At 57.4% G+C, this 21,184-nt stretch overlaps 2 protein-coding genes across 3 annotated transcripts; both read left to right on the top strand.

Annotated features, from left to right (window-relative positions):
• The first annotated feature begins 142 nt into the window (after window positions 1-142).
• POLR3D (RNA polymerase III subunit D) lies at window positions 143-8,103 on the top strand. 2 transcript variants are annotated; one of them, XM_036396695.2, is made up of 9 exons: window positions 143-807; window positions 2,183-2,342; window positions 3,589-3,632; window positions 4,792-4,937; window positions 5,018-5,142; window positions 5,421-5,592; window positions 6,434-6,681; window positions 7,326-7,478; window positions 7,661-8,103. In XM_036396695.2, exons 1-9 carry the CDS (start codon window positions 767-769, stop codon window positions 7,781-7,783), a joined length of 1,212 nt encoding a protein of 403 aa, XP_036252588.1. In that variant the 5' UTR covers window positions 143-766; the 3' UTR covers window positions 7,784-8,103. The 2 variants fall into 2 exon arrangements, with proteins under 2 accessions (XP_036252588.1, XP_036252587.1); XM_036396694.2 differs by having other exon boundaries at window positions 384-807; window positions 5,015-5,142.
• Window positions 8,104-9,045: 942 nt separating this feature from the next.
• Window positions 9,046-20,352, top strand: PIWIL2 (piwi like RNA-mediated gene silencing 2). Its single transcript, XM_036396549.2, has 21 exons — window positions 9,046-9,235; window positions 9,313-9,424; window positions 9,883-10,017; window positions 10,093-10,203; window positions 10,435-10,552; window positions 10,642-10,763; window positions 10,861-10,941; window positions 11,125-11,238; window positions 11,340-11,528; window positions 11,690-11,774; window positions 12,048-12,134; window positions 12,270-12,410; window positions 12,489-12,602; window positions 13,371-13,559; window positions 14,210-14,311; window positions 14,389-14,508; window positions 15,423-15,511; window positions 15,784-15,889; window positions 17,159-17,412; window positions 18,102-18,209; window positions 19,545-20,352. The coding sequence occupies exons 1-21, from the start codon at window positions 9,046-9,048 to the stop codon at window positions 19,699-19,701; spliced, it is 2,724 nt and encodes a 907-aa protein (XP_036252442.1). The 3' UTR covers window positions 19,702-20,352.
• Window positions 20,353-21,184: the final 832 nt, after the last annotated feature.

Below are 21,184 nucleotides of genomic sequence, written 5' to 3'. Positions count from 1 at the left end.
GCTGGGAGAGAAGGGGGAGGAAGGAAAAACCTCCCGGTTCTGCCAATGGCATGGAGGGATGCGTGCGGCGTCAGGTGATGGAGGCAGAGTGGGATGTGGGTGCAGATTGGGGGTGGGTGGTGGGCAGGTTCTGCCTGTTCCCCCCATTTTTGGGGCCGGGAGGGGGTGTCCCAATTGTCCCGCAAACGGCACAACCGGGACAGTTCCCCCCCGGCCCCAAAAATGGGATGGAGGATGGAGGAGGTGCGTGGGAATGCTGGTACCCACACAGGACCCCCGCGGAATGGGGGTGCAGAGCCCAAGGGCGGCGGACGGACGGACGGACTTTTTGTTTTGCACGTGGTAAACACCCTTCTTGGAGGGACAAAGCTTTTTTGCGGGTGGGGGGGGTGGCAGAGCACCCCAAAAACCTCATTGTTCCCCAAATTTCTGCGAGGGGGTGCCCACGCATGAACCCTCTCTGTGGCGGTGCCGGCGGGCCGTGGGGCTGCAGAGGACCCTGAGGGGGGGGTCGCACTACAGGACTCCCGTGAGGGCGTTAAATAAAGGGCTGAGTGACCCCCCCAAAAATGTCCCCCCCAGCGCTGCCCCCGGTGCCCGGTCCGGAGAGCCGGGAACTGCCCGTCACAAAGATGGCGCCACCGCCCTCACATAGGGATGGGCAATGCCAACCACAAAGATGGCGGCTCATTGCCAAGCCCGCCGTGCCCTCAGCAAAGATGGCGGCGGCAGCGTCGCGCCAGGAAGGGCGCGCCGTGCGTGACGCATGCGCAGTGTGGGCGGCGAGCCCGTGGCTGCCCGGGCAGGGTGAGGGGCGGCGTGGCGGGGGAGGTGGGGGAAATTTGGGGGGGTCCGCGGGGTCCTGAGGGGTGCGAGGTGGGGGATGAGACCCCTGGGGAGCGAGGGGAGAGGGGGCCCTGTTTGGGAGTGTATGAGGGGGTGGGAATGCTGGGGAGAGGGGTGAGAGGGGGTGAAGGGGGCCAGGGAGGGGGCTGAGATCCCTGGGGAGGGGGCGCAGGGCGGCCATGGGGGGGGGTGAGGCCCGTGAGGAGGGGGCTGAGATCCCTGGGGAGGGGGCACAAGGGGGTCCTGTTTGGGGTGTATGGAGGGGCTGGGAAACCTGGGGAGGGGGGACAAGGGGGTCCCGTTTGGGATGTATGGGGGGGGTTGAGATCCCTGGGGAGGGGGCGCAGGGCGGCCCTGGGGGGGTGAGGCCCGTGAGGAGGGGGCTGCGAGGGGGATTGGGGGCTGCGAGGGGGTCATGGGGGGCTGAACCCCTGGGGAGGGGGGACAAGGGGGGGCTGGGGAGAAAGGGAGGGACTGAGAACCTTTGGGAGAGGGAGCAGGGGAGGGGTGGGGACTGGGAAAGCTGGGGAGGGGGCACAAGGGGGTCGGGGGGGTGCGGGGGAAACAACCACCCTGGGTCACGGGGATCTTGTTTGGGGGTGCAGGGGGTTCACCGTTGGGGTGGGTGCAGTTCTGAGCCCATCTGGGGGTTCAGTGTTGGGCTGGGTGCAGTTCTGAGCCCAGTTTGGGGGTGCAGGGGGTTCAGTGTTGGGCTGGGTGCAGTTCTGAGCCCATTTGGGGTTCATTACTGTGGTGAGTGCAGTTCTGAGCCCATTTGGGGTTCATTACTGTGGCGGGTGCAGTTCTGAGCCCATTTGGGGTTCATTACTGTGGCGGGTGCAGTTCTGAGCCCATTTGGGGGATCAGTGTTGGGCTGGGTGCAGTTCTGAGCCCATTTAGGGTTCATTACTGTGGTGGGTGCAGTTCTGAGCCCATTTGGGGTTCATTACTGTGGCGGGTGCAGTTCTGAGCCCATTTGGGGTTCATTCCTGTGGTGGGTGCAGTTCTGAGCCCATTTGGGGTTCATTACTGTGGCGGGTGCAGTTCTGAGCCCATTTGGGGTTCATTACTGTGGCGGGTGCAGTTCTGAGCCCATTTGGGGGTTCATTACTGTGGCGGGTGCAGTTCTGAGCCCATTTGGGGTTCATTACTGTGGCGGGTGCAGTTCTGAGCCCATTTGGGGTTCATTACTGTGGCGGGTGCAGTTCTGAGCCCATTTGGGGTTCATTACTGTGGTGGGTACAGTTCTGAGCCCATTTGGGGTTCATTACTGTGGCGGGTGCAGTTCTGAGCCCATTTGGGGTTCATCCCCCCTGAGCGCGGCCCCTCCCCGCAGGATGGCCGAGGGGGGCTCTGGCAGCTCGGGCTCCCCGGGCAGCCTCCGGCCGGGGGGGGCCCGGGGGGTGCTGGGCAGGCGCCCCCCCGCGCCCCCCCTGAGCCCGGGCCGCCTGCCCTCCATCCGCTCCCGAGACCTCACCCTGGGCGGCGTCAAAAAGGTGAGACCCCGCCCCCCCTTTCCCAAATTGGGGTCACCCAGTATCCAATCGGGTGACCCCCGTGGCAGGAGAGATGGTGAGGAGAAATTCATTGATATTAGAAGGTGAATTAATTTAATGATATTAATTTTAATAGCTAATTAATTTAATTAATTTAATTGTTTAATTATATTTATAATATAATATAATATAATATAATATAATATAATATAATATAATATTATATTATATTATATTATATTATATTATATTATATTATATTATATTATATTATATTATATTATATTATATTTATAGTATAATACAGTATAATGTAATGTAATATAAATATAATGTCATACTGTATTAATTATATTATATTATGCTATATCTGTTGTTAATATAATATACTATAATATAATATTATGTTATAGTATATTAGATTATAGTATATTATATCATACTATATTTATTATTTATATTCTATTCTATTTTATGGTATTATTTTATTTTATTTTATTATAATCATATTACTTTATTATGCTATATTATATTATATTATATTATATTAATTATATTATAGTATAGTATAGTATTTTATAGTATATTGTATAATATTATTTCTTACTATATTTATTATTAATATACTATACTATAATATAATCTACTATAATCTACTATAATATTATAGTATACTATATTATAGTATATTATATCATACTATATTTATTGGTTATATTATATCATACTATGTTTGTATATTATATTATATTATATTATATTATATTATATTATATTATATTATATTATATTATATTATATTATATTATATTATATTATATTATATTATATTATATTATATTATTACATCTAAACTGGATTTGCTAAGTATTTTAACTTTGCACACACCTGCACAGATTCTCATGACTTTTAGCTGACAGTCCCACCTCACACACACACTTGGCCCTGATAGGCCAAGGCAATAAAACACCATCACTTTGGGGGAACCATTTTTATGTTGTATTTTACTTTTTGCACAAACACAGGCACAGCAAATGAGATAAGAATTGTTTTTCCTTTCTCTGAGGTTCAGAGAATGTGAAACCCAGAAATATTCTTGGCAAGAATTGTGCCTTGCTTTCTCTGTGAGGAGAAATGTGGTGACACATTTCACATCTCACACCCCGTGTCCCCAGAGTGGCTCTGGGGTGGCTGTGACAGCTTGAGGGATTTGGGGATGATTTTTTCCCTCTGTTTTTCCCCACAGAAAACTTTCACCCCCAACATCATCAGCAGGAAGATCAAGGAGGAGTGAGTGGTGCCCCTGGGTGACGTGGGGGGCACAGGGGTGGTTTGGGGTCTGGAGCATCTCTGTGAGGGGAGGGACTGTGGGAGGTGGGGCTGGTTGGTCTGGAGAAGGGAGGAGTGAGAGGGGATCCCACTGATCCATGGAAATACCCCAAATACCCACGGGAATTCTCAGATATCCATATAAATATCCCAAACATTCATGTAAATATCTCAGATATCCATGGAAATTCTCAGAAATCCATATAAATATCCTAAATATCCACACCAATATCCCAAATATCCGCACACCAATATCTCTGGGTGATGTGCAGAAGTCTCTTCCCCAGGCCCATGTCCTGGCAGCGGACAGGGGGCAGGGCTGGGGGCGATGTGGGGCTGATGTGGGGTTGATGTGGGGGCAATATGGGGGTGATATGGGGCTGATGTGGGGGTGATGTGGGGGCGATGTGGGGCTGATGTGGGGGTGATATGGGGCTGATGTGGGGGCGATGTGGGGCTGATGTGGGGGCGATGTGGGGCTGATGTGGGGCTGATGTGGGGGTAATATGGGGCTGATGTGGGGGTAATATGGGGCGGATGTAGGGGCGATGTGGGGCTGATGTGGGGCTGATGTGCCCACTCTGCCCCAGGCCCTGTGTCCTGGCAGGGGCAGGGGCTGGGCTGGGGGCAGCAGGGAGGGCTGAGGGCAGGGGGTAGGGGCAAGGGACAGGGGCAGGGGACAGGGCTGGGGGTGATGTGGGGCTGATATTGGGGTGAGGTGATGTGGGGCTGATGTGCCCACTCTGCCCCCAGGCCCCGTGTCCTGGCAGAGGCAGGGGCAGAGGCAGGGGCAGGGCTGGGGGTGATGTGGGGCTGATGTGCCCACTCTGCCCCCAGGCCCTGTGTCCTGGCAGGGGGAAGGGGCAGGGGCAGGGCTGGGGGTGATGGGGGGCTGATATTGGGGTGAGGTGATGTGGGGCTGATGTGCCCACTCTGCCCCCAGGCCCCGTGTCCTGGCAGGGGCAGGGCTGGGGGTGATGTGGGGTTGATATGGGGCTGATGTGGGGGTTCTGTGCCCGCTCTGCCCCCAGGCCCTGTTTCCTGGCAGGGGCAGGAGGAAGGGGCAGGGCTGGGGTTGATTTGTGACTGATGTGGGGGTTCTGTGCCCGCTCTGCCCCAGGCCCCGGGAGGATGTGGTGGTGAAGAAGGAGAAGAAGGAGCGGGAGCGGCAGCGGGACGGGCACGGCCGGGGCCGGAACCGGCCCGAGGTCATCCAGTCCCACTCCATCTTCGAGCAGGGCCCTGCTGAAATGATGAAGAAGAAAGGTAAGGGGAGCTCCCCTCTGGGTGTTTTTGGGGAGTTCCCACCTTGGGGTGACCCTGGGCTGCTCCTGTGTCCCCAGCAGGCTCCTGGGACAGGAGCGTGGACGTGTCCGACTTCGGCCCTTCCCACATCATCAACATCAAGAAGGAGAAGAGGGAGACGGACGAGGAGACCAAGCAGATCCTGAGGATGCTGCAGAAGGATGATGTCAGTGGGCATGGAAGGGGTGGCTTTGGTGCCACTGGGGTGTGCTGAGTGTCCCCTGTGCCTCCAGGGCAGTGCTGAGTGTCCCTTGTGTCCCTGCAGTGGTGCTGAGTGTCCCTTGTGTCACTGGGGCAGCGCTGAGTGTCCCCTGTGCCACTGCGGTGTGCTGAGTGTCCCTTGTGTCCCTGCAGTGGTGCTGAGTGTCCCTTGTGTCACCAGGGCAGTGCTGAGTGTCCCCTGTGCCCCCCGGGGTGCTGATTGTCCCCTCCCTCTCCCCACAGTTCCTGGATGACCCAGGGCTGAAGAACGACATCCGGAACAAGCCGGTGCAGCTGCCCCTGGCCCACTCGGGCTGGCTCTTCAAGGAGGAGGTGGCAGAGCAGGAGGACACACAGCCATGGCTGCCTGCAGCCAAGGAGGAGAAGATGGAGCTGGACCCGCCAGCAGTGAAAGGTGGGGCTGGGCTGGGCTGGGTTGGGTTGGGTTGGGTTGGGTTGGGCCAGGCCAGGCTGGGTTGGATTGGGTTAGGCTGGGCTGGGCTGGGCTGGGCTGGGTTGGGCTGGGTTGGGTTGAGTTGGGTTGGGTTGGGTTGGGTTGGGTTGGGCCAGGCCAGGCCAGGCTGGGTTGGATTGGGTTAGGCTGGGCTGGGCTGGACCAGGCTGGGCTGGGCTGGGTTGGGTTGGATTGGGTTGGGTTTGGCTGGGCTGGGCTGGGAGAGGTAAAACCACCAAGAACTCTTGTATCCGAGTATAAAACCTCAGTCTCCTTACTTTCAAAGGATAGTAGTAATCCAATGGTTTTAGGAGCCACTCATCTTGGTGCAAGCCCAAGTGAAAGTAATGGACCTCTCACTGGTCCTAAACACATTCATACTCTTTACCCAAGTAACCCTCTCCACCCCCATCCTATTTCCTCTTCTATCCAACAACCTCAGAAACACTCCCAGCACAATTACAAACACAGTCAAAGCCTCCTTCTTAATCAGCCTAATCCCAATAACAATCTACATCCACTCTGGAGCAGAAAGCCTCACCTCCTTCTGGGAATGAAAGTTCATTATAAACTTCAAAATCTCCATCAGCCTAAAAATAGACTCCTTTACCTTCTTCCCCACTGCACTGTTCCCATCATGATCTGTCCTACAATTTGCAACATGATATATGGCCTCAGACCCCTACTCATCGCCATACTCATCCTCATCATCACCAACAACTGGGCTGGGCTGGGCAGGGCAGGGCTGGGCACACAGCAGGGACAAGCTGGGGGTGTCCCCTCTGTCCCCTGCCCTCTGCAGTGAAGGAGGAGCCGTGTGAGGAGGATCCCAAGCCGGCCCAGCCCAAGGGCCCCCCCGGGTTCCCACGGGATGTGTCGGCGGCTGAGCTGCTGCAGAGGCTGAGCCTGGCCCAGGAGGAGGAGCTGCTGTTCCTGCAGCTCCCTGACACCCTGCCCGGGCAGCCCCCCAGCCACGACTCCAAACCCAGCAAAGCTGAGCTGCACAGCGAGGATGGGCAGGTGCTGCTGGTGAAGCAGGAGAAGAGCCAGGTAGGGGCATGGGGGGGGTGTTCTCTCATCCCCTCCCCTTCTGTAGTGTCACCTCCAAGCCCATGAGGATGTCCCTCCATCCCACGGTGTCCTTTCCACCCCATCCTGGGATGTCCCTCCATCCCACGGTGTCACTGTTCCGCCATCCTGTGGTGGCCTTTCTCCTCCAATCCTTTGCTGTCCCCTCATCCCATGGTGCTGTCAGCCCCCATCCCATGCTGTGATCCCAATCCTACGGTGTGATCCCAGTCCCAGGGTATGATCCCAGTCCTGTAGGTAATCCCAATCTCACAGGATAATCCCAATCCCATAGAGTGATCCCAGTCCCAGGGGGGCTGATCCCAGTCCCAGACGCCAATCCCAGTCCCAGTGGGATGATCCCAGTCCCAGTGGGATGATCCCAGTCCCAGGGGGGATGATCCCAGTCCCAGGGAGGATGATCCCAATCCCAGGGGGGATGATCCCAGTCCCAGGGGCTGATCCCAATCCCAGTGGGATGATCCCAGTCCCAGGGGGGATGATCCCAATCCCAGGGGATGATCCCAGTCCCAGTGGGATGATCCCAGTCCCAGGGGGGATGATCCCAATCCCAGGGGCTGATCCCAATCCCAGTGGGATGATCCCAGTCCCTCTGTGCTGTGCAGGAGGCCAAGCAGGCAGAGAACATCTGCACCCTGGCCAACCTCCCCGAGGGCCAGGTGGGGAAGCTGCTCATCCGAAAGTCAGGAAAAGTGCAGCTGGTGCTGGGCAAGGTCACCCTGGACGTGACCATGGGCACCCCCTGCTCCTTCCTACAGGTATGGAAGGGACACTGGCACCCAATCTGGGGAGTTTGACCCCAAAAGAACCCCAGTGGGGGGGGTCGTGCTGGCTCTTGGCCATGCTGACAGTGGGGAAGGGTCCTGCTGGTCCCCTCTGGGAGCAGTGGGGTCTCCCAGGGGTTCCTGTGGCTCAGGGCTGTTTGTGCCCCCTGGAACAGGAGCTGGTGTCCGTGGGCATCGGGGACAACCGCACGGGTGAGATGATGGTGCTGGGCCACGTCAGGCACAAGCTCGTCTGCTCCCCGGATTTCGAGGCTCTCCTGGAGCACCGGCACCGATAGCCCAGGGGGTCTCACCCCCCCAGACCCCAGGATGGACCCTCAGCCCCTCCAGATGTGCCTTTGGGACGTGGGCAGGGGGCTGGGGCGGGTGATCCCAATCCCGTGCTGGGATCCCGAGGGATCCAGAGCCGGCTCCCAGCTCCCTCCAGCCCCGCAGGTGTCCAGCCGTGTCCCCCACACCAGTGGCTCCCCCCAGTGCCAAACAGGGATCTCGGGGTGTATGGGGGCTGTGGGGTGTCCCCCAGCTCTGTGGACATGTTGGTGGGAGCAGGACACGCGTCCTGGGGGAAAAACCTGGAATAAAACCTCTTTTCCCCCTGTGTCAGTCTGGTTTTGTCACCTCTGCTGGGCCCTGCGAGGCCTTGGGGTCCCTGGGTGTGGCTGCAGCGGGTGGGGGGCACTGGGTGACCCCCACCCTGTCCTGGGGGGTGACAGGGCTGTCATCGTGGAGCCAAAGCTCCCTGGATGCCACCAGCCCCGGGGCAGGGAGCAGGGATGGGGACACTGACCACCAGGGATGGGGACACTGACCACCTGGGCAGGGCTGGGCCTGCACTTGCCCCTCTCACATTGATCTCCCACCCCATCCCATCCTAAACACCCCCCCCATCTGACCCTACCCTCCCAATTCCATATTATCCCAATTCCATATTATCCCAATTCCATATTATCCCCAACTCCCGCCCCATCACACCCCATCCCATATTACCCCTGCTTCCCATCCCATCCCATCCCATCCCCACCTTCCTGTCCCATTTTACCCCTCCAATTCCATCTCATCCCCCCTTCTGCCCCATTGCATCCTTCCCATCCCACCCCATCCCCTTTTACCCCTTGAATTCCATTTTAACCCTCTCCTGCCCATCCCATTTTACCCTCCCAATTCCACCTTAACCCTTTCCTGCCCATCCCATTTTACCCTCTCGAATTCCATCTTAACCCTCTCCTGCCCGTCCCATTTTACCCCCAATCCCATATTATTCCCCCCACCCCTTCTCTCCCCCCATCGCGCCTTCCTTTCTTCCCATCATGCCCGCTCCCTATTTTGCATAACCCCGCCCATTCTCCCATCTGACCACGCCCCCTTTCCCACCCCCGCCCTTTCCTCGCCCGCTTCCCTCCGCCCGGGCGCGCGGCGTTGTGGGCGTGTCCTCGCCGCCGCCCAATCAGCGCCGCGTCCGCTCGTGGGCGGGGCCGCGCGTGCGCTCGGGGCGGCGGCGGCGGCGTGGCCGCGGCTCCGGGCGCGCCTCGACGGGGCGGCCATGGACCCGCCGCGGCCCTTCCGCCCGCCCGGGCCCGCCCTGCCCATGGCCAGGGGGCTCCGCGGCCTCGCCGCCTTCTCCCCTCGCTTGCCCTCGCCCGGCCCCGCCCAGCCCCGAGCCGCCACCTCGCCGTTACCTGCGCTGTTCCGCGGGCTGGGCCTGGATGAGCGGCCTCTGGAGCGGCCCCTCGGTAGGTGCCGGTGGTGCGGGGGTGCAGGGGGCCCGGCGAGCCCCGCTCCGCCGCTCACGGTGGCTGTGCTCCCGCAGGCCGGGGCGGCGCTGGCGATGCGAAGGCTGCGGTTCCGCCCGGCCCGGTGCAGCGGCTGACGGAGGAGAAGGACAAGGGGGCAGCGCTGGCGGCGCTCCCCACGCGTGGGCAGTGAGTCCCCCACAGGCCTGAACCCCCAAACCCTCAGTGCCCGCCCTCCTCTGCGCCCTCCTGTCCCCCTTCATCTTTCCTGTCCCCCTCTGTCTTTCCCTGTCCCCCTCTGTCTTTCTTGTCCCCCTCCATCTTTCTTGTCCCACTCCATCTTTCCTGTTCCTCCTGTCCCCTTCTTTGTTCTGCCCCCATTCCTTCTCCCCCTTCATCCCCTCTGTCTCCCCCTGACCCGTAAATCCGCCCTATTCCTTTATTCCCTCTGTTTTCTCCATCCCCCCTTTCCCTCCCATCCCTTTATCCCAAAATTCAGCTGTTTTGAGCCCCCAGGCTGCCGTGGGGCAGGAGGAATAGGGGCATTTCGGGGGGTCGGGCTCGTCGCTGGGGGTTTGCAGCCAGGCCACCCCCAGTGTGTCCCCAGCGTGTGCCAGGGCTCACCGCAGCCCCCCCTGGGGACGCAGGATCCTGTGGAAAGGCAGAGGGGACGCGCTGCCCACCCCGCCTGGACGAGCCGTGCCCGCCCCGTGCCCACCCAGCCCCCAGCCCTGCCCGACGCCCGTGCCCTCCCCGGAGACCCCCCCAGCTGCTGCCAGGCCGTAAGTGGCGTCCCCAGCCCCCCGTTTTGGGGTGCAGGTGCTGCTGGGTCGCTGCTGACCCCCTGTCCCTCGCAGGGCCCACGGGACGAAGGTGGTGGCCAAGGGAGCCACCATCCCCGTGGGGCTGAACTTTGTGAAGATCCACTGCCAGAACGAAGCTGTCTACCAGTACCACGTGACCTTCAGGTGATAATGGGGGGCCGGGGTCCCCCACAGCCCCTCGAGGGTCCCCCACAGCCCCTCGAGGTGTCCCCAGGCAGAGCCCTCTGCGTCCCTCCTGCTGTCCAGGCTGCCATGAGGTGGAGCGGCCCTGGCACAACAAAGAGCTCTGGGTTTTTGCTTTCAGGGGGGATTTTTGGGGGGCTGAGCGAGGTCTGGGGGGGCAGAGGAGGGAGAAAAGGCCCTGTGTGCCCCCAGCCCCGAGGTGGAGTGCAAGGCTGCCCGCTTTGCCATGCTGAAGGAGCAGCACGCCGTGACCGGGGACGTGATGGCCTTCGACGGCTCCATCCTCTTCCTGCCCATCCAGATCCCCAAGGTAAGGGGTAGGGGGGGGGTCTCCCCCGGTTTGGGGGTACGGGGGTGCCCCTGTTTTGGGTGAGGGAGCCCCCTCTGGCCCTGCCAAAGGTCAGCCTGAAGGCTCAGAGGAGCAGCGACAGGGAGGAGATCTTCATCAACATCCAGATGACCAAAATCCTGGAGCCCAGCTCGGATCTCTGCATCCCCTTTTACAACGTGGTGTTCCGCAGGTGAGAGACCAGAGAGACCCTCCCTGAGCTCCAGGGACAAGACCCCTTCCTCCTCCTTCCTGTCAGTCCTCATCCAGCCCTGCTTTTCCTTCCTTAGGGTGATGAAAATCTTAAACATGAGCCTGGTTGGGAGACATTTCTTTGAGCCTGCCCAGGCCACCACCCTACAGAAATACAGGTGGGTGCTGGCACCTTCCTTCCCACAGAGTCATCCCTGTTTCCCTGGAAACTGGGAAGTGTTCCCAGGTCAGCCTGACTTTGGCTGTTCTGAGAAGTTGGGAGCTGGGAAATGAATCCCTGAGTTTTGGGGGGTTCCTTGGCTGCTCTGGGCTAACCCAGGCCTCTTTCCCTCCGGGCACAGCCTCCACATCTGGCCGGGATACGCCGTCAGCATCCGGAGGAAGGACGGGGGGCTCTTCCTCATGGTGGACGCCATCCACAAGATCATCCGCAGCGAGTCCGTGCTGAGCTTGATGTGAGAGCAGCAGCAAAACCCCACAGGCTCTGGGGACAGGGGTGTTGTAATTTTGGGATGGCACAGGGGGGGAGCATTCCGTGCCTCTCCTCTTTTCCCAGGCAAACCATCCACTCCCAGAGCCAGAGGACGTTCCAGGACGAGTGCACCAAGCAGCTGGTGGGGAGCGTGGTCATGACTCGCTACAACAACCGCACCTACCGCGTGGATGACATCGACTGGGACAAGACCCCCAAGGACACTTTCACCCTGGCCAGCGGGCAGGAGATCACCTTTGTGGAGTACTACAGGTGAGGAGCAGCTGCTGGAGCTGGATCATCCCCTGGGAATGGGCAGGGGCTGATCTGAGGTGGGGCAGTGGGAGCAGGGAGGTTTCGCTGCCCATGGTGGGGGTTTGGGTTTCCATTCCAAACCGAAATTCCAGGCTTGTGTGACACTGCTGTTTTTCCAGCAAGACCCACGGGATCACCATCAGGGAACTGGACCAGCCCCTGCTCGTCCACAAGCCAAAGGAGAAGCAGACACCAGAGGGGATGGTGAGCCAGGCACAGAGATCCATGGGCTGCTCTGGGCTCCTCCAGCCCAGAGAGATCCATGGGCTGCTCTGGGCTCCTCCATGGGCTGCTCTGGGCTCCTCCAGCCCCGAGAGATCCATGGGCTGCTCTGGGCTTCTCCATGGGCTGCTCTGAGCTCTGTCTATGAGCCCAGAGAGATCCAGATCCGTGGGCTGCTCTGGGCTCCTCCAGCCCCTGGGGAGAGCAGGAGTTCCCAGCCCCTGGAATGCTGACGGTGCCTCTCCCTCCCTGCAGCGCCAGCTGAAGATGGTGCTGCTCGTGCCAGAGCTCACCTTCCTCACCGGCCTCTCCGACCTCCGCAAGAACAGTCGCATGCTGAAGGTCAGAGCCTGCCTCGTGCCCCGCTCCCAGCTTTGCCCGGGGTTTCCCAGGGTTTGTGGGGAGCCCTGCCCTGCTCCCAGCTTTGCCCGGAGTTTGTGGGGAGCCCTCCCTCACCTCTGGGTGTTGCTGCTGCAGGAGGTGATGTGGGAGATGATCCAGAGTCCCCAGCAGCACTACCAGCGCCTCACCGGCCTCCTGCGCCGCATCCGCGACACCCCGGAGGCTTCCCAGGAGCTGCAGCGCTGGGGGCTGGTCCTGGCCACTGATATCTACAGGGTAAGGGCTGTGGGGCTCCTGGCCCTCCCCTGGGCCCCAGGCAGAGGAGGCAGCTCCGGAGATTCCCGCTCTGCCCAGACCCAGGGTCACATCCTGCCCGTGGAGCGCATCAACCTCCGGCACCGCTCCTTCCTTCCCGCCGAGGAGCTGGGCTGGCACCGCGAGGTGACGAAGGAGGTGCCCATCGCCGTGGTGAGCAGAGCCTGCCCTGCTGGGCACAGCTGGGCTGGGTTTTCCTGAGCGCTGGCGTTCTGCCTGAGCCCCTTCCAGCACAAACCCTTCCCTTGTTTGTGTTGGATTTGCGCTCCAGCCTGTTTTTCCAGAGGAGTTGGAGGTATGTGGCTGTGCTGTCTGCTTTCCCACCTCATCCCAGGGTGGAGGGAGCCTTTCACATGCAGGAATTGGCTGCAATTCAGTCCAAATTTCTCTTGGGCCACTTTCCCTTTTCCAGATTCCCCTCTGTGCTCCAGATTTCTCTTGGGCCACTTTCCCTGTTCCAAATTCCCCTCTGTGCTGCAGGTTCCTCTTGGCCCAGATTCCCTCTCCCAAATTCCCCTTGGTGCTCTGGATTTCTTTTGGGTCACTTCCCTTTTCCCAAATCCCCTCTGTGCTGCAGATTTCTCTTGGGCCACTTTCCCTCTCCCAAATTCCTCTCTGTTCTGCAGGTTCCTCTTGGGCCAAATTCTCTCTCCCAAATTCCCCTTGGTGCTGCAGATTTCTCTTGGGCCACTTTCCCAAATTCCCCTCTGTGCTGCAGGTTCCTCTTGGCCTGAATTCCCTCTCCCACATTTCCCTCTCCCAAACTCCCTGCTGTGCTCCAGGTTCCTCTAGGCCCACTTTTCCTCTCCCAGATTTCCCTCTGTGCTTGGTAGGTTTCTCCTCTCCCAAACAGGAATGTGCTGCATGGACTGGATTGCAGAAACAGCCCCAAACCACGGCCTGTGCTGGCTTTTCTCCCAGATCTCCATCAATTCCTGGCTCCTGATCTATCCCAAGAGGCTGCAGCACCTGGCCAAGGACCTGCTGGCATCCATGAGGAGCAGCTGTGGGGCCATGGGGATGCAGGTGGGACAGCCCTCGGTGCAGGAGCTGCGGGATGATCGCATCGAGACCTACGTGAGGGCCATCCAGGGCTCCCTGGGGAGCCAGGTGAGGAGCAGGGACATCCCTGGGGGATCTTTGGGAAGCACTGGAGGGAAGCTCAGCCTGCAGAAGAAGAGGCTCAGAGGGACCTTATTTTTCCCTAAAAACCCATGACAGGGGTGTGAAGTCAGGTGGGGTTGGGAACAAAGGACAGGACGAGAGGGAACAGCCCCAAGCTGTGCCTGGGGAGGCTCAGGTTGGACTCCAGGAGGAATTTTTTCATGGAAAGGGGGGTTAAATACAGGAAAGGTGGTTAAATTTTCTCTCATGGAAGGAGGGGTTAAATACAGGAAGGGTGGTTAAATTTCCTTTCGTGGAAAGGGGGGTTAAATACAGGAAAAGTGGTTAAATTTCCTTTCGTGGAAAGGGGGGTTAAATACAGGAAAAGTGTTTCATGGAAAGGGGGGTTAAATACAGGAAAAGTGGTTAAATTTCCTTTCATGGGAAGGGGGGTTAAATACAGGAAAGGTGGTTAAATTTCCTTTCATGGGAAGGGGGGTGAAATCCAGGAATGGGCTGCCCAGGGAGGCAGTGGAGTCCCCGTCCCTGGAGGTGTGGAAGTGGCACTTGGGGATGTGGGTCACTGGTGACCTTGGGTTTGGCTCAGTGCTCCAGGAGGGCTTTTCCAACCTGAACAATTCCATGATTCCCCTCAGGACAAGGTGCAGCTGCTCCTGTGCATCATCCCTGGTGGCCGGGACGACGTCTATGGGGCCATCAAGAAGCTTTGCTGTGTGCAGAGCCCTGTGCCCTCCCAGGTGGGCTGGGACCCCCATCCCTGCCCATCCCTGCCTGTCTCCAGCCTCACTTTTCCCTGAGTTTTCCCTCTCCACAGGTCATCAATGCCCAGTCCCTCGTGGGCCATCCTGGCAAGATCAGGAGCGTGGTGCAGAAAGTTCTGCTGCAGATCAACTGCAAGCTGGGCGGGCAGCTCTGGGGGGTTGATATCCCTCTGGTAAGGCAGGAACACCCTGGCCAGAGGCCTGGGATGAGCCTGGAAGCTCTAGAGGGGTTGGATTGTTGTTGGATTGTTGTTGGATTATTGTTGGATTATTGTGGGCTGGATGAACCAGCTGGAGAATCGGGGTTGGCTTCTCTTGGGTGCTCATGAGTCCCTTAGAGCTGGAGGGATCCAAGCTTAGAGGTGCCTGTTTGATCCCTAAATCCCACTGGCTGTTTTTCCCCCTTCCAGAAGCAGCTGAGGGTTGTTGGCATGGATATTATCCCTAAATCCCACCTGCCTTTTGTTGGCATGGACATTGCCCCTAAATCCTACCTGCCCCTGTACCCTCCATTATCCCTAAATCCTACCTGCCCCTGTACCCTCCATTATCCCTAAATCACATCTGCCTTCTCCCTTTCCAGAAGGAGCTGAGTGTTGTGGGCATGGACATTATCCCTAAATCCCACCATTTTTCCCTTTGCCAAAAACAGCTCAGAGTTTTGGGCATGGCCATTCTCCCTAAATCCCACCTGCCTTTCCCTGCTCCATTATCCCTAAATCCCACCTCTCTTCCTCTCTCTAGAAGCAGTTCACAGTTGTGGGCATGGCCATTATCCCTAATTCCCACCTCTGTTCCCCTCTCCAGAAGCAGCTGATGGTCATGGGCATGGCCATTATCCCTAAATCCCATCTTCCCCCTCCAGAAGCAGCTGATGGTCGTGGCATGGCCATTATCCCTAAATCCCACCTCTGTTCCCCTTTCCAGAAGCAGTTCACAGTTGTGGGCATGAACATTGTCCCTAAATCCCACCTGCTTTTCCCTGCTCCATTATCCCTAAATCCCACCTCTGTTCCCCCTCCAGAAGCAGCTGATGGTCATGGCCATGGCCATTATCCCTAAATCCCACCTCTGTTTCCCTCTCCAGAAGCAGCTGATGGTCGTGGGCATGGACATCCACCACAGCAGGAGCCAGGGGATGCGCTCTGTCATCGGCTTCGTGGCCAGCATGAACCAGTACGTGGCTTCCTAGGAAACAGGGGAGGTTTTCCTTCCCTGCCCTGGCAATTTTGGGATTTCCCACCCCAAATTCCCCTTTCCTTGGCCAGGAAAGGGGTGAGGGTGCTGCTCTGCCCGAGCTGCAGTGCTCAGCCAGGTGTCCCCCAGTGCTGGGGAAGGGCTGGCAATGCTGATCCAGGGCTGGTTTGGGGCTGTACAAGGGCTCAGTGGGCTTTGCCTGGTGCTGTGGGGGCTCCTCCAGGCTGCTCATTCCCCTTTTCCATCCCCAGCATCCTCACCAAGTGGTACTCCAGGGTGGTTTTCCAGATGCCCCACCAGGAAATCGCCGACAGCCTCCGGCTCTGCCTCTCCCAAGCCCTCAAGCGCTTCTACGAGGTGAGACCGCCCAAAACCCCCCTCCTATGGCTCCACATTCCCCCAAAACCAAGGGAAAACCTCCCAAACTTCCAGCCTGGAGACGTGCAGAGGAGCAAACCTCCCTGGCAGCCTTTGGACTGCACGTGGAGCTGGGCCAGCTCATCCTTATCTGGGGACGTGGGTTTGCTCAGGGGGAAGTGCCACGTTACAGCTCCCAGGGGCTGTCCCTTGTCCCCAGCCTGGGACAGGGCAAGGGCCAGGGAAAATCCCTGCTCTTGGGATTTCCCAGAGAAACCTCATCCCTGCAAGTGTCCAAGGCCTCCTTGGAGCACCCTGGGATGGTGGGAGGTTCCCTGGGATGGCAGGGGTGGCACTGGATGGGCTTTAAGGTCCCTTCCAGCCTGAACCATTCCAGGATTCTTTGATTTTATTTCCCCATCTCTCTGTGGATGCTGCAGGAACAGCCCTGGACACTGGGAATGTGCTGGGCAGGAGAGCCTGGAGGGACAGGGAATGGCTTCCCACAGCCAGAGGGCAGGGGGTGGGAGATGGGGAAGGAATTTCCCCTGGCTGGGATGAAATTCCCAGAGCAGCTGTGGCTGCCCTGGAAGTGTCCAAGGCCTCCTTGGAGCAACCTGGGGTGGTGGAAGGTTCCCTGCCATGGCAGGGATGGGATGGGATGGGATGGGATGGGATGGGATGGGATGGGATGGGATGGGATGGGATGGGATGGGATGGGATGGGATGGGATGGGATGGGATAGGATGGGATGGGCTTTAAGGTCCCTTCCAGCCCAAACCATTCCAGGATTCTTTGATTTTATTTCCCCATCTCTCTGTGGATGCTGCAGGAACAGCCCTGGACACTGAGAATTCGCTGGGCAGGAGAGCCTGGAGGGACAGGGATGGATGGGAGATGGGGAAGGAATTCCTGGCTGGGATGGAATTCCCAGAGGAGCTGTGGCTGCCCCTGGATCCCTGGAAGTGTCCAAGGCCAGCTCAGAGCACCCTGGGATAGTGGAAGGTGTCCTGCCCGTGGCAGAGCATGGAATTGAGATGATTTTAAGGCTCCTTCCCACCCAAATCAGTCTGGAATTCTGTGATTAATTCAAACACATCCCTCCCCAAACCCACCCCGAGCTGCATTCCTGTGGGGACTCATTAAATTCCCAGCTCTATCCCAACACCCAGACTTCTCCTGCCCAGGGAATATTTCCCCACCTCCCTCAGCTAATCCTGTGCATGGCAGGGAGGTAAAAAGGAGCTGATTTTGTCCATTTCCCCCCAGCTGAACCATTCCCTGCCCATGAAGATCGTGGTGTACCGGGATGGGGTCTCTGACCCCCAGCTGGACACGGTGCTCAAGTACGAGGTGCCCCAGCTCCAGAAGAGCTTCCACACCTTCCAAAATTACCAGCCCAGCCTCGTGGTCATGGTGGTACAGAAGCAGCTGAGCACCAACTTCTACTGCCTGTCAGGAGAGGAGTTTGTGTCCCCACCCCTGGGCACCGTCATCGACCACGGCGTCACCAGCTCGGGCAGGTGAGGGGCAGAGCTGGGGCTGGGGTAAAAACCACCCTGGGGAGGGGTAAAAAACACCCCCAGGGGAAAAAATTAACCTGGGTGTAAAAAACATGGAGATGAAAATGCCCCAGGGTGGAAAAAAATCCACCCTGAATGTGAAAAAATGGCTGTAAAAGCACCCCAAGGTGCAAAAAAATGGTTGTAAAAATAGCCCAGGGTGCAAAAAAAAAAAAAACCTGAGTGCAAAAAAAAATTCCCAGGGTGAGAAATTGTAAAAATAGCCCAAGGTGTTGGAAAAAATCCAGCCCAAGGTGTAAATGGTGTGTAAAAGCCCCTCAGTTTGCAAGAAAATGGCTGGAAAAATACTATAAGGTGTTTTATCATTTATTGTTTTTACAAAATAAGGCACTCTGGGGTATACAAACATCTTGAGTGAAAAAAATTGTTATAAATGGTTAAAAATTTTTATTTTGCACCCCAGGGTGCATAAAAAAAAATAACCAGAGTGTAAGAAAAATGGTGGCAAAAACAATCCAGGGTGCAAAAAAATTCCTGTGGAGTGCAAAAATTAAACCCTTGTGGTTCAAAACCACCGTTCTGAGGTGTAAAAAACAGCTCAGTCTGGGCTTCAGAGCACCCTGAGGTGTAAAAATCCTCATTTTGGGGTGGAAAAAAAAAGAGAATTGGGGTTTGTTTTGCCCTTGCAGGGAGGATTTCTTCCTGCTGGCCCATCACTCCCGGCAGGGCTGCAGCGTTCCCACGCGCTACATCTGCATGTGGAACACGGCCAACCTCAGCTCCGAGCACCTCCAGAGGTAAGGGGGGCCCTGGCACCCCAAAATCCTCCCTGGGGAGTGGAGGAGACCCTTGAAATCATCCAGAGGAAATGCAGGAGTCACGGGGTTTCTGGGATCCTGCAGCACCCCAAAGTATTGCAGAGGGAAGGGGAGGGACCCTCAAAATCATCCTGGGAAAAGTGCAGGAGTCCAGAGTTCCTGAGATCCTGCAGCACCCCAAAATTCTCCCTGGGGAGTGGAGGAGACCCTCAAAATCATCCAGGGAAAAGGGCAGGAGTCATGGGGTTCCTGAGATCCTGCAGCACCCAAAAATCTTCTCTGGGGAGTGGGAGAGACTCCCAGAATCCTCCCTGGGCGATGGGGGAGACCCTTAAAATCATCCAGGAGTCCCAGAGTTCCTGAGATCCTACAGCACCCCAAAATATTGCAGAGGGAAGGGGAGGGACCCTCAAAATCATCCTGGGAAAAGGGCAGGAGTCCCAGAGTTCCTGAGCACCCCAAAATCCTCCCTGGGGAGTGGAGGAGACCCTCAAAATCATGCAGGGGAAATGCAGGATTTCCTGAGATCCTGCAGCATCCCAAACTACTCCAGAGGGAAGGGGAGAGACCCTCAAAATCATCCTGGGAAAAGGGCAGGAGTCCCAGAGTTCCTGAGATCCTGCAGCACCCCAAAATCCTCCCTGGGGAGTGGAGGAGACCCTCAAAATCATCCAGGGAAAAGGGCAGGAGTCATGGGGTTCCTGAGATCCTGCAGCACCCCAAAATCCTCCAGAGGAAGGGCAGAGATTTCTGCAGCTGCCCAAGATTCCACAGCCCCCCAGTTCCCTGGGCAGGGTTCTTACAGCCCCCCAAAATCCTCCTTTGGGAGTGGGAGACACCCTCCAAATCCCATTTCTCCCTATTCCAGGAGGGATCTGGACCTGGCTCCATCTCCTTTTCCGGGAATCCCAAATCCCAATTCCCTCCCTGTCCCAAGGACAGGGACAGCTGGAAGCAGGTTCTAGGAGGGATCTGGACCTGGCTCCATCCCCTTTTCCCCAAATCCCATTTCTTCCTGTTCCGGGAGGGTCTGGACCTGGCTCCATCCCCTTTTTCAGGAATCCCAAATCCCATTTCTGGGATAGCTGGGAGCAGGTTCTGGGAGGGATCTGGACCTGGCTCCATCCCCTTTTCCAGGAATCCCAAATCCCATTTCTGGGATAGCTGGGAGCAGGTTCTAGGAGGGATCTGGACCTGGCTCCATCCCCTTTTCCAGGAACCCCAAATCCCATTTCTGGGATAGCTGGGAGCAGGTTCTGGGAGGGATCTGGACCTTTTCCAGGAATCCCAAATCCCGTTTCGCCCTGTCCCCAGGTTGACCTTCAAGCTGTGTCACCTGTACTGGAACTGGCCGGGCACCGTCCGTGTCCCTGCCCCCTGCAAGTACGCCCACAAGTTGGCATTCCTGGTGGGGCAGGTCCTGCACCACGAGCCCAGCGCCCACCTCTGCGAGCAGCTCTTCTTCCTTTAACCTGCCAGGACCCAGGAATCCGGGATTGCACCGGGAAATCCGGGATTGCACCGGGAAAATGGGATTGCACCTGGAATTCCCGCTGCTGTTTGCCCCCCTTGCCAAGGAGGATCTTCCTCAATTCCCTGTTCTGGTGTTAATTTATTCTTTGTTGGTTGCAGCAGCATCCCAGGGCTGTGGGGTTTTAATTTGGGAATTATCCCCATGGGGATGACCCCAAAGGAATATCCTGCTGGTTTCTAGCCCTCCCTGTAAAGGGGGTTGAGTTAAAGAGCCCCAAAAGTGCTGCTGCTCCCACAGCTCATCCCTGTGCAGGTGCTGGATGTAAATCCCAAAGATTTCAGGGTTTTTTCCCCCCCAGTTTCTTGCATTTCCACGCAGGTTTAAAGTTTGGTTTTGTTGTTTTTTTTTTTTTTCCTGGGCTTTTCCAAGCTGCTGTTAAACAAACCAAAGCTCCAGTTTGGCCGGTTCTCCCGTCCTTGAGGAGTCACTGGTTTTCCAAGGAGAATTCTTTGTGGATTCAGGTTGTTACCCCAGGGAAAGGTTGGAGTTTTCACCTATTTTAGGTGCTTTTTTTTAAGTTGGAATCCCCTCCTTTTCTCTTCCCTGTAGCCAGTTTTTTGGTTCTTTCCAATAAAATTGTTGCTGGCAGCTGCTCCCCTCGTGGATTTTTGGGAGGGTGCTGGTGACCACATCCTGCCCCTCATTTTTTGGGGGATGCCAGGATGGAGCAGGGGCACTCGGGGGGAGTCACAGCAGCGGTGCCACCGGGGCTGTCACCTTGTGCCCCCGGGTTAATCATTTACCCCTGTTTTATTTGCCGATCCCCACGGACTTTGGCAGCGTAGCCCAGCCTGGGGTGGGATTTAGGAACAAATCTTGGCCCTGGGGGTGCTGGGCTGGGGTTTTGGGGGTCCCCCAGCTCTGCCTGACCCCATCCAGCAGCACTTTCTATCCCAGCTCTGCCTTTTCCTTGTCCCTGCCAGCTCCTCGGCACAGGGAGAGGAGCCAGGATGGCTCTGCCTGCCTGGATTTGTCCCCCCTGGGCTTTCCCAGGGGGTCCTTGGGGTCCCCCAGCCCCACCCCAGGGGATGTTTGGTGCTGGGACCCCTCGGGAAGGGCTTGAGGGGGGATCCCAAGGGGTGTTTGGAGGGTCCTTGGGGTGCCCTGTGCCCCTAAAGGGTGTCTGAGGTGCCCCCAGGGGGATGTTGGGGGATCTGTGGGATCCCTCAGGGTCTTGTTGCCCTTAGGGTGGGTGTCCAGGGGTCCCAGATGGGTTTTTGGGGGGTCCCAATGCTCCTGGGGTGTGTTTGGTGGTGCCGGTGCCCCAGCGTGGGTGTTTTGGGGTGATCCCAGGGGATGTTTTGGGGCAGTCTGGGGGGTCCCAGGTGGGATTTTTGGGGGTCTTGGTGCTCCTGGAGTGTGTTTGGGGTCCCAGTGTCACAGAGAGGGCTGTTGGAGCAGCTTGGGGATCTCGGGTGGG

This window comes from Molothrus ater, chromosome 28, assembly GCF_012460135.2.
Source record: "Molothrus ater isolate BHLD 08-10-18 breed brown headed cowbird chromosome 28, BPBGC_Mater_1.1, whole genome shotgun sequence".
NCBI classification, from domain to species: domain Eukaryota; kingdom Metazoa; phylum Chordata; class Aves; order Passeriformes; family Icteridae; genus Molothrus; species Molothrus ater.
This window is presented reverse-complemented; position numbering and strand designations above follow the sequence as displayed.

Excerpts from the sequence above, each read along its gene's own strand:
- POLR3D (XM_036396694.2), top strand. The coding sequence starts at position 767 with ATGCGCAGTGTGGGCGGCGAGCCCGTGGCTGCCCGGGCAGG. Across the intron at positions 2,343-3,588 it reads CCCTGGGCGGCGTCAAAAAG|AAAACTTTCACCCCCAACAT; the intron begins GTGAGACCCCGC and ends TTTTCCCCACAG. Across the intron at positions 3,633-4,791 it reads AGCAGGAAGATCAAGGAGGA|GCCCCGGGAGGATGTGGTGG; the intron begins GTGAGTGGTGCC and ends GCTCTGCCCCAG.
- PIWIL2 (XM_036396549.2), top strand. The coding sequence starts at position 9,046 with ATGGACCCGCCGCGGCCCTTCCGCCCGCCCGGGCCCGCCCTGCCCATG. Across the intron at positions 12,411-12,488 it reads TGGCCACTGATATCTACAGG|ACCCAGGGTCACATCCTGCC; the intron begins GTAAGGGCTGTG and ends CGCTCTGCCCAG. Across the intron at positions 15,512-15,783 it reads TTCGTGGCCAGCATGAACCA|CATCCTCACCAAGTGGTACT; the intron begins GTACGTGGCTTC and ends TTCCATCCCCAG.